Source organism: Trachemys scripta, chromosome 19 (genome assembly GCF_013100865.1).
Source record: "Trachemys scripta elegans isolate TJP31775 chromosome 19, CAS_Tse_1.0, whole genome shotgun sequence".
In the NCBI taxonomy this organism is placed as follows: domain Eukaryota; kingdom Metazoa; phylum Chordata; order Testudines; family Emydidae; genus Trachemys; species Trachemys scripta.
Window position 1 is genome coordinate 16,464,082 of NC_048316.1, and position 15,612 is coordinate 16,479,693.

The 15,612-nt window shown below is 52.5% G+C and overlaps 1 protein-coding gene across 11 annotated transcripts in view; it reads right to left on the minus strand.

The window, feature by feature from the left end:
* ARHGEF10L (Rho guanine nucleotide exchange factor 10 like) overlaps window positions 1-15,612 on the minus strand; it is a 191,940-nt gene that overhangs the window by 57,945 nt on the left and 118,383 nt on the right. For 8 of the 11 annotated variants that reach the window (XM_034753125.1, XM_034753128.1, XM_034753121.1 and 5 more), the window contains 6 exons: window positions 15,361-15,506; window positions 13,444-13,458; window positions 12,978-13,159; window positions 10,836-10,951; window positions 10,068-10,195; window positions 8,792-8,892 (listed from right to left, as the gene is read on the minus strand). In XM_034753125.1, the coding sequence (XP_034609016.1) occupies window positions 8,792-8,892; window positions 10,068-10,195; window positions 10,836-10,951; window positions 12,978-13,159; window positions 13,444-13,458; window positions 15,361-15,506 (688 nt within the window). The remainder of the gene's footprint in view (window positions 1-8,791; window positions 8,893-10,067; window positions 10,196-10,835; window positions 10,952-12,977; window positions 13,160-13,443; window positions 13,459-15,360; window positions 15,507-15,612) is intronic. The other 3 variants (XM_034753129.1, XM_034753127.1, XM_034753132.1) reach the window with 1 other exon arrangement.

A 15,612-nucleotide genomic window follows, 5' to 3' on the forward strand; every position in this document is an offset into this window, starting at 1 on the left:
TTAATTGCAGTGTAGACATCGGGCCCGGGCTTTAGGACCCTGCAAAGTGGGAGGGCCCCAGAGCTTGGGCTTCGGCCCAAGCCAGAGCATCTACACTGCAGTTCAACAGCCCCTTCACCCGAGCCCCACGAGGAGGAGTTGGGTATCTCACCGCAGTGTAGACGTACCCACGGAATCCAGAGAAGGGACAAAGCAGGGACCAGCCTGCCCTTTCCCGGCCTAAGAGGGCAATGCTGTATTGCACCCTGCTTAGGGTTCGCCCGGCCTAGTTTTTAAATGTGCCAAATGATGGTGATTCCCCCCTCGCGTTTCCATTGGGTATCTGTTCTACAGCTGAATCCATCGCACGGCCAGGGCAGGTTTAGCTTTGTTTTCCCCGGTTTGGAGTTTGACCCTCTTGCCCACCCCAGCTCTAAGCCTTGTTAAGTTATTTAGCATAACTCCGCCCTCCACTTCTTTGCACTATCACCCTGTGAATCAGGCCCAGCCTCCTTTATAACAGGACCAGACGGAACACAGCGGGCACAAGACGTTGCTTGGGATCGCCGCAAGGCTTAGTGAGAGGTCTCTGGCCCCACTATTCTCTCTTGCGCATGGCTGACCCCAGTACAACTCCGTTCAGATCGGCAGAGATATTCCCGACTGACACCCATGAGAGGGTGTGAGCCAAACATGAGAATGAAACAGGCCCCTACCAGCCCCCAGCTCTTGCCATCAGACTAAGCCTTCTGCACTCCTTCCCCAGCGCTTGGTTCATAGTTGCTCTCTGCTCAGACTCCCCCCTTCCTGGAGACGGCTTCTGGACCTCGGGATCAGGCTACATGGAACATGTATGCAAAAGCCTCACTTGGACCTGGATCCGTCCCAGCAGCCAAAGCTCCTGGTTTAGGAGCAGCTGTCAGTGAGGCTTTATTTTGTGTAGCTTACTTTACATCTCACATCAATAAAGCAGGACAGAGGAACTGATGGGCGAAAGATCGTTAACAAGGCTTTAATCGGGCCACTTAAACCCTAGCTGAGAGCTGTATACCTCCCCGCCAGAGGACGACAGTCTTTTACGCTAAGAACTTCCCTGCTCTGGTCACACAAGGGTTAACATGCAGGCACTGCTTGAATCTCCGAGTAGCCGCACTAGCCCCTGGCTAGTGACTGGTTAACTCAGCCAGGCACAGAGAATCTGTTCAGAGTCTAGGGAGGTATCCAATGGGATATAGACTGAATACCACGCTCCAGCGTACTGTAGGGACCATCCCCAGACTGGGCTGAGAGGGGTCCCACCGCCACCCCACAGGGCTTTGCAGTGTCTGATTTCACGCATGATAAACCTGTTGGGCCTTGCGCCTCCTCCTGTCGGGGCAGAACGGCTTTGCCCAGTCAGTTCTAACCGACGCAAGAAAAAGGGGGAAAGGCAGCCGGAAGGCCCCATATTCCAGCCGGAGTTTCCCGTTTCTCAATTCCATTCCGTTACGCTCAGTTCTCCAAATCCAACATGGGCGTCAAAGCAGGACACCTACTACTCCACTGGGCTGACTAAGGATTATGCTATTGAATGCAGCCGGTCATCCTATAGGACAGAGATGGGTGTCAGCACAAACCCCTTGAGACAGACACCACAGGGGGAAGGTTCCCTCTACAGGTACATCTACACAGCAAAAGCGGTGCAGGGGTTAGGCCTACCTGTGCTAATTTAAATGTGGCTAGCAGCGGACACAGAACAGGATGGATTGTGCGAGCCCGGAGCAGATCCTGAGTACACCCTCATCTTGCTAGCTGTGCTATTGTCACTGCTACGGTTACCCGCACTAGCTGGATTCAAGGCTTTGGATGTGTTGACACAAACATACTCCCTGTCAGCTGTGATGAGCACCTAGGCTGGAATCTAGCATCTCTCCGTTGACTTGACTGCTTAGATCAATGTTTCTCAACTGGTCTGTGGACCAGCTCTGGTCCCTGAGATCTCCCTGACACTTTAGGAAGGCAGCAAGCCGGTCCCTGGTATCAAAAACGTTGCGAAACATTGGCTTTGAGCTTTAAAGGATGAACAGCAGATTTGATCAACAGGGTTTAAAAATGCATAAGGTTCATTGGGAGCAGATGAGCCAAACGGGTGGAACCAACGTTAGCCACAAGGCAATGCATTTCCAAGGACTAAGAGCGGTTCTTTGCGCTTATTCACCTTCACTCACGCACTGAGCTCTTGACTGCAGCACGGAGCAGAGAGAGCCAGGCCCGAGCAGCAGCAGCAAAAAAAGGAAAAAAGAAATAACAAAACATTTCTTCACATGAGGCTTTAATGCGTTTTTATTCCTAACTGGTGGTTACAGGATTTCCCCGCAGGCATCCCAGATAAAAAACAAACTGTTAAAAACAAGAGAATCAAAACTCCTTCCAGCCTGGGGGAATCCAGGCATTCAAATAAGATTTCAAATGAATTTTTCTTCCATTAAACTTTTTTTTTTTTTTTTTTTTTTTTTTGCTGCAGTGGCTGGTGGAATTAAACAGAAACAAAGAAAAGAAGGGACGCAAGTGTCACCAGGGAACTCTCCGCTGCCGGGGGACCTGAACGCGCAGGGGGGCTGCGGCCGCCCAGAATCATCTGCCTGCTTTCTTTCCCCCGTTTAATGAAGAGATCAAAGGGCGACCGTGCTCTGAAAAGCAATGCTACCAATGACATTGCGGGGTTACACAGACACTCGCAATAAACTTCCCGAGGGGATGTGCTCCATTTACAAAACAGGGGAAGATTTGAAGCTGCTCTTTGTGGCACGTGCCACCTTAGATGTGACAAAGCAGAGATCAGGTGCGGCTTTCCAAAAGCGACTGGTGAATTTGGGTGCCTCGGTTCTGGGCCTCTCAAATTAAGACCCCTTAAAGGGGGCCCAATTGCCAAGCACCCACCCTCTGAGGATCAAGGCCCTCTAAGGCGTCTCAGACTAGGTACCCCAAACCACTAGTCAATGTTAAAAATCTTCTTGAGTACATGACCTATGAAGGAAGGCTGAAAGAACTGGGTTTGTTTAGTTTGGAGAAGAGAAGACTGAGAGGGGACATGATAGCAGTTTTCAGGTATCTAAAAGGGTGTCATGAGGAGGAGGGAGAGAACTTGTTCACCTTAGCCTTTAAGGATAGAACCAGAAACAATGGGTTTAAACTGCAGCAAGGGAGGTCTAGGTTGGACATTAGGAAAAAGTTCCTAACTGTCAGGGTGGTTAAACACTGGAACAAATTGCCTAGGGAGGTTGTGGAATCTCCGTCTCTGGAGATATTTAAGAGTAGGTTAGATAAATGTCTATCAGGGATGGTCTAGACAGTATTTGGTCCTGCCATGCGGGCAGGGGACTGGACTCGATGACCTCTCGAGGTCCCTTCCAGTCCTATAATCTATGATTCTATGATCTTGGCCATCGTAATGGGATCTTTCTGCTGCCAGTGACATAAGTTATAGGCTGAGTCCAACGGGGCAAGGCACAGATTTTTGCTAAGACTATGTGGAAGATCAGCAGTTGCTGCATCTGCACCACGGTTTCACACACGGCAGTTTTTAATGCAACAGTCCAGGCAGTTCTAGCCCTGATCACTCAGACACTGGACCAACATTCCCTGATCCCATCATCCTCCAGTTTTTCAGACCGGACGTCTCCTTAGGCAGAGCGCGTCATCTTGGTTAAAATCTTGTGGCATGGTTAAAGCTATCCGCCTTCAGGCATCTCGATACGGGATCACCATCCACATGGGTACGTCATACCTACAGTAGCTAAGGCACCTTTGCTGCCCTCTGAAAAATGTCCCGGTTCCAAGCCACTAGCGTCCATCCTTGGTCCCCCAAGTTCATGAACTTTCAGAAGAACTCTGCTTCCATAAAAGCACCAAAACAAGAGTCCAGATTTTCATCGGCGCTCAGCACTGGTTGTGACGGCAGCTGCTAAGCGCAGCACTCTGTGAAAAATCTGGTCTTGATGGCGGATGCCGAGCACTTGGAAATCAACCCAAAGCTCTTTGGAAAGCCCGTCACCGTTTTTACCTCATCCTCCTCTTCTTTGCATGAAGTCATCTGCAGAACAGACCCCACCAGGGCCTTTCCAAGGATGGCACCACACAGAAATACAACTCCGTCAGGAGAAGGCCGGTTGGGCAACCGTCCCATAGTCAGGATTCTCAAGGTTGGCTGGAAGGGGGCCACACTAGGAAGTCTCTGTCCAAGAGTCCAGCCGTATCTATTAGCCATGGGCTCGGGAGGCATTAAGGTTGCACGCACACAGATCTGTTCCAGGCCGTGTTGTCCAAACAAGGAAGCTTGGAGAAGGGACAAACGGCAGAATCCTGCAGCATGGCAATAAGAACCAGGCAGTCTCCAAGTGCTGGCCCATTTCCTCACCATTCAGAGCCAACACAACTCAAGAAAGCCCCCAGGCAGTAAGAGCTGGAGTTATTTATTTCACGGATTTCCAGGGCGCTGATGGTTGCGGCTGCCAGGCGCTTTAATTACAAGAAAATTAAATGCAAAACAAAGAGCCTTAATCAAATGCTGCACACAAACGTGTCTTGCCCTGAAGGTCAATGGGAGAGCCCAGGTGCAGCCTGGGAAGGAACAGATGCAGCCATGCCACTGGCTCAAGGCTCTGAAGCCCAAAACGTGGCCTGCAGGCACCTAAGATGAAACCTGCAGTCAGTTCCGTTTCTTCGGCTTGGATTCAGTTAGGAACCCAGGATCTGCCACATTGCACCAGGCTGGGGTCCATCTTCTAGAGCAATCTCCTGTCTTCAACAGGACCCAGTTCCACCCGCTTCATCGACCGCTGTGATCATCTCGTTTGTGTAAACACAGGCCACAAGGTGGTGTCCAGAGCTACAACTCAGCCTTTGAGAGGGATGGAAAAATAACAGGTGGGGCTGGCTGGCTGAGACTCCCCCCCCCCCCCCCAAAAGAGAGGAGTAAAACGGGGTCCTTGCTATAGAAAGGAGCAAGGGGGACAGAGCAGGTGTCAGGGAAAGACAGGTGAAGGCACCCAGCCATGACGCACACTGCAAGGGTCTCCTGAGAGCTGTAATTTCATCTGAACCCCCGGCTGGTTTTCTTCCATGCAGAGAGTGAACGCTCAACGTTGACCATTAGCTGCTTGGAGTGCCAGGGGTTGGGTTCCTCCCTCCTGGCTCTCTCAAACACAGCCAGGCTCGCTTTCGTGGAGAGGCCAGCCACGGAAGAGGCCTAGAGAGTCTTCCTACTCCCCTCCTCCACTCCAAACAGCATAGGGAATGCTGCCCCATAGAGGAGATATGCCAACCTCCCTGAGTCGCGATCCACAGTTGTCCCCCTCCTAAGACCTCCGATCAGAGACCGGATGGACATTCTCCCCACACGCGCGTACATACATATACACACACACACACACACACACACACACACCACGTGCCCTGGGGATACAGGGGTAAGTAAATCCAATTAAGTAGCTCAAAGCAGTCAAGAATTCCACCCACCAATTCTGGTTTGAGACCCAGGGAGGAGGCCAGACTGAGGCCTGCCGTATGACACCGCTGAGTGTGTTCCAGCTCCCAGAACGTGCTGCCTTCAGGGGACATCTGCGGGTTTGGTTACTTGAACTCTGGTTTAGCTACACTTAAGCCAGGGGTGCCATTTAAATAGGGGTGGGCAGTAGTGCCCCCTCCCTTCTCTGCGCTTCACACCAGGCAGGAGAACAGAGCAGGGGGCGTCCCAAGAAGAGCCCCTCGTGCCAGGCAGAGTCAGGCATCTTGCAACGTGTCGGGGGACAGGGACAGGGACCCCTCTGCATAACCTGTCTGCCGGGGCTGACCGTGCTAACATGCAAGCGCTGAACTGCAGGATATGACAGCTGATGCCCTGAGCCCACCAAACCCAGGGGAGATGGACAGAGGGGTGGTGCCCCAAGGTCCGTGCGGAGAGGGATGATGCCCTGAGGGCTGGGGTTGGGGGAGTGCGCATGCTCAGGGTGGTGCCATGGGGCTGTCGGTGTACAGATGGATGATACCCCAGGGGTTACTGGAGGAGGGGAAGAGATAGTGCTCAGGGAACTTGGAAGGGGCATGTATATGCAGAGGGATGGTGCCCTGGGGTTGTGCGCATGCACAGGGATGGTGCCCTGGGGTGTGGGGCTGTGCGCATGCACAGGGATGGTGCGCCTGTATGTGCCAGCCGGCAGAGAGGTATAGTGCTGGGGGCTGTGCACACAGAGGGATGGTTCCCCAGGTATTGGGGGGAGGGATAGCTCAGTGGTTTGAGCATTGGCCTGCTAAACCCAGGGTTGTGAGTTCAATCCTTGAGGGGGCCACTTAGGGAGCTGGGGCAAAATCAGTACTTGGTCCTGCTAGTGAAGGCAGGGGGATGGACTTGATGACCTTTCAGGGTCCCTCCCAGTTCTATGAGATAGGTATATCTCCATATATTATTATTACAGTGAGGTGCATAAAGGGAATTGGTGTGGTGTTTTTCTGACTTGCTAATTAATTTTAGCCTTTACACTGCTAGCGTCAGCCATGGACATCATTTCCAAACAGAACGGCGCACTCTGTCAACTTAACGCCTGGTGTGTCTGTTCTCTCTGTACTGCTTGTCTTGGATAGCAGAGAAAGACATTCATGCTATTTAGTGCTTCAAACACACGCCCTTCCCCTGGGTAAAAATACTTCTTGTTTTATATCCTTCCCCTTCACTCTACACCCAGAGGGCAGATATCTTGGAGCCATCTCGATCCCAAACTCTCTTCCCCTCCTCTCCCCCGACTACCACCACTCACGAGCTGTAATTCTAAATGGCAGTTACATAATTTTCCCCCGAGCCTCAGTTTGAAAAAAAAATCTATTGGCCCAGTATGAATGTAGTTTAAAATGTTGGTTTTTTAGTCTTTCCTAACTCCTGGGGAGCAGAGGAAAAGTCACTGGCCCCTGCTTTGACCCTCTTCCAACTGGGAACGCCCTGCATCCCTATTTGGGACAGGTACTTAAGCACAGACTTTAACCTTAGCACGGTCAACAGATCTCAAACACATGCTGAAAGTCGAACATGTGCTTAGGTGCTTTCCTGAAACAAGGCCTCACCGAATTGCTGAAACTACTGGCCTGTCTCATGAGAGGCTGGCGTATATAAAACTCTGACGATGAGGGTATTTCAGGCTACTATCCAGGACGGTACATCTTCTGCACATTGGTAAGTTTCACCAGAAAGGCTGCCAAAGCCAGCTAGAACATTCAACAGTTTGTCCAAATGGAAATTAACATTGGGAACTTGTTAGAGGTTTTCCTGAAGAATCCTGGTCCTTCCCTCCATCAGTAGTTGCCTGTTTGTGCTGTGTTGGTAATTTCGTTGTAGGAAACCTACATGAAACCACAAATGCTCCCAAAATAGACTGATTTTTTTACATTTTATCCTTAGCTTCCAGGGCCTAAGCATCCTCGGGGGCCGCTGTTGCCAGCTGCCTCCCCCGCACTGAAATCGGACCTGGCACCCTGATTTAAGCAGCTCCTCTATGGAAGTTTTGTGCATTCTAGATTTGTAATTTTATGGTGTTTTCTGGCTACCCAAACCTGCTTTCCAGTTTCTGGTAGGCACTTGCACAATGCCCAGGAAAACAGGGGGAAAAAGCTTATAAAAGCAGGTTCTTAAAAGTACAGAGGCATGAGGGATGGATAGCTCAGTGGTTTGAGCACTGGCCTGCTAAATCCAGGGTTGTGAGTTCAATCCTTGAGGGGGCCACTTAGGGATCTGGGGCAAAAATCAGTACTTGGTCCTGCTAGTGAAGGCAGGGGGCTGGACTTGATGACCTTTCAAGGTCCCTTCCAGCTCTATGAGATAGGTATATCTCCATATATTATATTCTTATTATGAGTCAGAGAAAACTGCCCATCACATCCATCTCCTTGCTGACACTGCTAGCGGGGGGAAATCAGCAATCGCCCCAAGAGGTTCTCCACCATCACTGCCACCTCTCAGCCAGCCTAGTGCCTCCTGCAGCAGAGGGACTGCAACAGTTGCTAACACTTGGGTCTTAACCACTATTCAAAAGGGGGGCGGGAGGGGGCCCATGATGAAAGACCGCACAGCTTCCATTAAAACAAACATCCCTGATGAAATAGCCCTGGTATTAGACTTCCTGCTGTGCAGCAGAACCAAAGATCTGCAGGCAAGAAAAATCACAGTGATGCCTTTTAATTAATCCCCGATGACGCAGTCAGAACGATGAAGGAATAAGCTTCCAAGGCATCAAAGGCAATGGGAAGTCACCCCGATAAGAGACCTCTTTCAAGCCCTGCATCTGATGTGTACAAACCAAGCCAGACTTCATGAACCAAGCCCACCTTGACCATGGTTCTCCAGTGCCCTGCAGGTTGCACACATTTGCACCAGCGCAAAGCGAGAGTGAACCACGAGCAAATGAGCATGGGAGCGTTGCACGGCAGTGGAGAGCCGGATCCCTTGATCTTAATGGAGCAACACACAGGACTGATTTGGCCCATCACTAAATCCCTCTTTGACTTGGATACGGGACATCCAACATTCTGCTCTGGAGACTCTTGGGCGACACTGAGGAGCTAAAGGCCTTTCCTAGTCAAGCTCTTTGCAGCTCTGCTGGGCTTCAACGCTCCCAAGTTCCAACCTGTGCTTGGCACGTTCCCATAATGCCGTGTGCTGGGCACGGAGCTTTGATGCTTAGTTTTCCTGACCTATCAAAGGGAACACAGACATCGACAGGCCCTCCCTGTCCCGCCCCTTCATTGGCATTCAGAGGGATGCCCTGCCCATGCAAACAGGGTTACTCACGCAGTCCTATCTTTGCCAAGTGCAGGCGGTTCACCCAGGAGATCTTGCTGAGCGGGTTTGGGGTGATGAAGACCACCATGAAGCTGATGGGACGGCCGGACCTGCAGCAGGAGGAGGACGGAGGCCAGAATTTAGCTCCATTCTGAGTCTGACTGAACGTCATTGAGGGACCCAGGTTCCTAGTACACCCCAGCCCTTGTCTAGTTACTTTCTGTGCCAAAGGGCACTTCACCCGCCCCAGAAGTGCAACCACCCCTGCAGAGATGGGCGGTAGCTGTTTAAAAGGGCACACAGGGGCCATAGATAAAAGGGTAGGGCTGGAAATGCACTGACCATGCGGCGGGCAGGCCGGGAGTTTACATACACCATTATCGAGACAGGGAGATCATCCTGTTGTGGTTTCAGTTACTACGTTCATAGGACTCGTCTTTGCAGCTACTGGAGTCACGTACGTGGTACATCACCACACGTGGCCCGTGGCTCTCCCAGGAGTCACAGCCGGCGGTTGCCAGCACTGACCAACTGAGGCAGCTGCTAGTTCTTGGGCCATGACCCCCATGCCCTGCAGAGCACGGGGCCTGGAGATGCTTTACAGGTTATGCCCTGACCTGGTAGAGCCTGAGCTGTTAGACTAAGGAGCTGCGAGAACGGAGGAGGGGCCCAATAATCGCTGCAACGGCCTCAACCAGCCGCCCTTCTCTGTGGACTAGATCCAAGAGGATGGGAGGGAGGAGAAAGGAGCCAAGATTCAGCAGACGCATATTGGGCCAGATCCTCAGCTGGAGTAAAGCAGTGCAGTACCACGGTCTGCTGATTTCCACCAGCTCTGGATCCACCACGAATCGTCTTAGCGTCTCCCCAAAGTCAGGGCATAATCCCCGATGTTCCTCCTTCCACCCCACCGCAAATTAACTGGCGGCTGGGAGGGGGTGAACCCCTGCCTCCAAAGCACCGGCACTGAACCAGTTGCTTGTTCTGGTACGGCCCAGCCAGGCTAGGACAAGACAAGATTCAAGCTGCCCTGGCCCACAGATGTGTACAGGGCACTAGGTCTAGGTGAGACCTTATTACGCTCTGGCATAGGCTTCCGTTACCTGAGACACGTACGCCTGGCCTGATCAAAGCATTGGAACACGCTGTAGCATACAATTCTGCATGGGCCTACCAGGAGATTGGCTAGAACGGGCCAAGAGGGCTTTGCCCTCCGATTCTGCCTCCATGCTCAGAGGGATGCATCAGGAAACGTCCCGCCCATGGGATCTAAGAGCAGACTTACTTGTCCGTCTTCCCTGGAAGCAGGAGACGGAGGCGGCACTTGTTGGCCGAGTGGATCTCCTCCTCCTTCACTCTCATCATCCTCTGCAGGGCCAGGCACCAATCCTGGGCCACGGTCATGTTCAGATTCTGGAAGCAAGAGAGAAAAGGAAACCCCTGAGATGCAGGTATCAGAGCGTGGCAGAGACGGCCAGGCAGGAGTCCTGGAGTTACCATCAAATTGCACCCAAAGGCCCACCCAGTAACAGCAAAGAGCGGGGCCCTGGACTAGCATGGGCACCCACGCTGCCAAGGGTGGAGAACCAAGTCCATCGGGAAGTTGGTATGTCTGGAGGTTCCTGGGGAAGCCAATGGCCATCCACCGTAGGACATCCACAGAGCAAGGATCTGCCTGCCTCCCCAGCTAAAGAGCCAGCGTAGCAACGTTGGGGATAGGTGCTGGGGAGGGGTACGTAGGACTGTGGCTAGTGAGGAGAGACAGCTGCTTTAGAAACAAGATAGCGACAAAAACCTCATTCAGTGCCATTTTCTGCCCTGCTCCAAGGTTATGTTCTTTGGCGTTTAGACCACTGATTTCCAGACTGCAGTGGCTTCCCCCAGCCTTGGTTATGTCCAAGTCACAAACCAGCTTTGGCTCGCTGACCACAGGGGAAATAGCTCCATTTCTTTAGCAAATCCCATTCCCAACTGACCAGAGACCTGCTGGCAGGAATCCGCTTGGAGAAACAGAGCTGACACTGACTGTGAAGGGGAACTCCCTGGCCGTTACCTGGTAGGTGCCATGGAGGGTGCTGATGAGTAGGGTTATCTGCTCCACCACAGCCAGATCCTTCTGCAAGTCTTGGAGCTCCTGGAAGAGCCGTGGAGGACCCAGGTACACCTTATCTTGGGAGGAAAGCAATGCATTAGCGGGCAGAGAGGGGCTTAGTGGGTTTCTCAGCTGACCTTCCACTTTGGAAGACTTGGCTTCAAATCCCAACTCGGGTCCCAGGGGGAAGCAAGTTTGCATTCACCCGGCGTACAACTGGCAGACTGTCCAGGAACAGAAGAGCAGCGGGCGCTAGAATTCAGGACTGGGGTACGTTAGCACGGTCGCATGGAGCAGACTGTGACAGTGCTACCCAGCCCCGGCTTTCCCAAGTGCCAAAATTCACTCATGCTCTGAGCGGGGATTCCACGGAGCCCTTTTGCCATCACCACTCTGGGTCTTCTTAGCAGCCAACCTCATAGGGCAGCACAGTCCTAAGTGTGGGGCAGCCTTCAGACACCCCGTAGATTTTAAAGCCAGAAGGAACCATCACGGTGATGATCTAGCCTGACTCTGGGGTGGGACACGGATCGGCATTCATGCCACACTCCCAGTCAGTACCCGGGCCAAGCCGGGGGAGCGAAAGATCCAACCAGTGGACCAAACTCGGTGAGGACACTTCGGTCACGTGCCACCTGAGGCACACTGCGCATACGCTAAGAAGTAGTCGTCTGACTCCTGCGTAGCATAGGCCGGAGTCTCCCACGGTAATCCCTGCATCGGGCTCAGATTATGGTTGACCTAGGGCACAACTTTCAGAACGACACTGAGTCTCGATTTAAAGACCCCACGCGATGGAGATTCCACCACGTTTCAAGGTCGGTCGTTCCAATAGCTAATGGCGATTGAGGCAGCACAAAGGCGGCTCCTTGGGGTATAAAAAAATTGGCCCCGAAACAACAAGTTCAAAGACAATATTTCCACCTGATAGTCCCGACTGTAAGAGAACAGGCACAAGGGGGCTGGAGAGGGTAGAACGGAGATGGGTCAAGAACAGCCACGGGCAGGGACACAATGAGACATGTCCAGGAACCCAAGCAGCAAAGGGCTCTGGTTTCTGGTCCCATACAAGCAACTCCCAACACGTGTTTATTGCTTGCGGAAGTTTCTACATCTTCAGTTTCAATACTGCCCACAGAGGAAGTCCCCTCGAGCTGGCAAACCAAAACAAGAGGCACAGGCAACGTTTGTTAGTCATCAGCAAAACGTCGCTGCAGAGGCCCGGCCAGCAACAGGCACCGAGTCATTCCCGTGCTAGCCCTCATGTGACCGAGGAGTCACCGGCTCAGGCAACCTCTGAGTCTAACAAACACCGAGGCAGGGACCAGGTCTCTGGGCTCAGGAAAGACGCGATTCTTCCCCTTCCGTCACGCAGGAGGCGCCGGCTAGAGCGGACGCTGCTGAGTTCGGTCACTGAAGAGAGCAGCCGAGCATTGATGGGGTGCTGCCACCAGGGGTGCGGGGATCCATGCGGTGGGGAGGGAAGGGCTGGGGAACCCCTCCTTTGGGGTCAGCGATCTGAAGAAGGCACCATGCTCTACCACATCACCATGGCCCAACTCAACGGCACATCCCAGTAAAATTCCCAGATTGACCCAGCTTGTATAGCAAAGCCCTCATCACCCACTGCCACCACTGGAGTGAACCTGGGGGTGGGGTGGATCCGGGAGGTGGTGCGCACTCATAATCCCACAATGGAAATATTGCTGGGAATCTGCCCCCATGAATGATGGAGCCCACCTGGGGGGCTGACCTGAGGATGGGACCCGGAGGAGCTGGAGCAGCCACTGTGGGGTCCAGGATTGGGCCAGGGATCAGATAGTGGTGCAGTCAGCTCCTGGCTGGGAAGGGGAGGTCCCAGCAGTTCCTGAGTCTCCATAGATCCCCTTGCTCCCCCTCCTATCCCTTTCGTCTTCTCCTCCCACCTCGCCCACTTGAACCTTGAGCATTAAAAACAGGGCTCTGCCACCGGAGCTGTGGGAGTAACTCCATTGGCTGGTAACAGTAGTGGACTCTTATCCTCTGCGAAGCAGCCACCGACTAGAGGAAGACCAAGTACGCTAAGCTGGTGTGCTACACCCCCACCGCCGAGCGGATACTCACTGGACGACTGGCTGGCCGACGCGTGTTTTTTGGCTCCCGCGTTCTGGATGACCACGTTTTCTTTGTCGTATGTGCTGTTCTCCTGCCCAACTTCTACCACCTGCACCTGGGGGAGGGCAGTGTTCCATTTCACGACATACTTGGGGCCCAAAGGGACGAGGCTGCTGATTTCCAATTGGCCTCTGCAGAGGGGGAAGAGTCTGTTATTTCCTAAAAAAAATCATCCTTACACTCCACCAACTTCCCCATCCCCAGCCAAGCCCGAACCCTGCGGCACCAAGAGGGAACAGCCAGGTCATGCTAGGAGAACACCTCTAGACCAGAAAAAAGCAGAAATATTTGCAATCCCAGCTCCCTTGCTTCGAAACTTGCATTCCACACCCTGCACCAGCATGTTAATACCTTCCACCATAATCTGCACCCCCAACGCATGGGGCAAAAAGACCAGACCACGTGCTAAGCCTACCTTGTACTCACGGGCCTGGAAAGAGAGAAGATTAACAAAGGTCACTACCACAATTGCATGCAAGTCCTCCACTTCTCTCCCTTCCCTGGATGTTGCAGCTTCTATTTTCTACCCTCTGCTCTGAAGAGAGAGACCTGATCTAGTAGTTCTGGAAAGCAGGAAGTCCCGAGTTCAAATCCGGGCTCTGACACCATCTTAATTCTTAGGCAAATCCCTTAGGGCAAGTGTTCCGATTCAGGTGTGGAAATGCACATTCAGGCAACTGCAAAGGGGCACTCAGCACCTTTGGAAATCAGGCTACTTATAGAACGATTGAAGATTCGGGCTGGGAGTCCTAGTCCTTCCCCATGCACTGAGGCAGGACCAAGTAAATCTAGACCATCCCGGACAGGGGTTTGCCCAACCTGTTCTTAAAAACCTCCAGTGATGGGGATCCCACAGCCTCCCTAGGTAACCTGTTCCAGTGCTTAACTCTCCTTAGAGTTGCAAAGGACTTTCCCAGTAGCGAACCTGAATCTCCCTTGCTGCAAAAAAAATAAAATAAAATAAGCCGATGACGTCTTGTGCTACCCTCAGTGGACAAGGAGAACAATTGGTCACTGTTCTGTTGACAGCAGTAAAGGGTTGTTATCATGTTTCCCCTTCAGGCTTCTTTTCTCAAGGCTAAACAGGTCCAATTCTTTTAACCTTGCCTCCCACGTCATGTTCTCTAAACCTTTTCGTTGCTCTCCTCTGGTCTCTCTCTAAGACAGGGGTGGCCAACCCGGGGCTCCGGAGTCACATGCGACTCTTCAAAAGTTAAGACGCGGCTCCTTGTACGGGCACCAACTTTCCAATGTGCCGGGGGTGCTCACTGCTCAACCCCTGGCTCTGCCACAGACCCTGCCCCCACTCCACACCTTCCCACCCCATCCCCTGCCGTGCCCTCGCTCCTCTCCCTCCCCTGCAGAGCCTCCTGCATGCCACGAAACAGCTGATCGGGAGGTGCGTGGAGGGAGGGGGAGGCGCTGATCGACGGGGGCAGCCAGTGGGCAGGAAGCGCTAGAGCGGGGGAGCTGCTGACGTATTCCTGTGGCTCTTTGGCAATGTACATTGGTAAATTCTGGCTTCTTCTCAGGCTCAGGTTGGCCACCCCGGCTCTAATACATTAACTTCTTTGTGGGGCCCAAAAACAGAGGCTGAGCAGGGCGGACCAATGCCTTCTTTAAGTGCCTAACTTCAAACACCCACACTGAAAAGTTTTAGCCTTAAATCTTTACTCCAGTCGATTATTATGCACCATCGGGCTTCAGTCACCACATTCTCTTAACCCAAGGAGCTCGACCCAGAGGCTGTAACAACGATGGGTAAAATATTAGGAGGCAAATTAGGATTGTCGGGGGCCCAGGGCAGCACTCTGCAGGAAGAGGCTACACGGGGATCCAGGCTAGACAAGCTTGCATGGCAAGACAGTGCAGGGCTGTAGGTTATCCCAGTTTGTTGCAGTTAACTGGCAATTTACTGAGCCACCTTCACTGGTTCTAACACCTACATGTTTATAGCCACATAACGGAGCTTTTCCGCAGCAGCTCTCGGGTAACTCGCCAATGCTGGGAAAGTGCAATCAAAAGCATATTTTAAAGTCAAATGGCCCATAATTTATCACTGGTATAACTGTCGAAGCCAATGGGATTACACCAGGGACCCATTTGACCCACGGTTGCCAGAACGACTGCAAAGAAAAATACCAAATCCCAGCAGAGATGCCAGTGGCTTTCCTGGAGACACAACAGAGGCGGCACTTTATAAAGGTCGGCCTGCGTTTTTTTAGTTGGATTTCCTTGCGTGGAACCTTGATACTACATCCCCGCGGATTCCTCCAGGGCTGCGAGGACGTTTGTGACGGGCTCCCGGAGGAAATGAACGCTGCCAACGTACTTGAAGTTGATGTTGGCGCACACCAGCATGTCGTTCAGCAGGAACACCTTGCGCTCCTTCGATTTGATCAGCTGGCCACGGTCCCCGTAAACCGTCTCCGTCAGGGTCTCGCAGAGCAGCAGCTGGTGCTGCCCCGAATTCAGCAGCTGCAGAGGAAAAAAGAGCAAGGAGGTCCTTTATTAGAAAAGCAGAAGATAGGGGAACAACCTAGCTAATCATGTGCATGCGCACCACTGCCCCCTGCTGAATGGA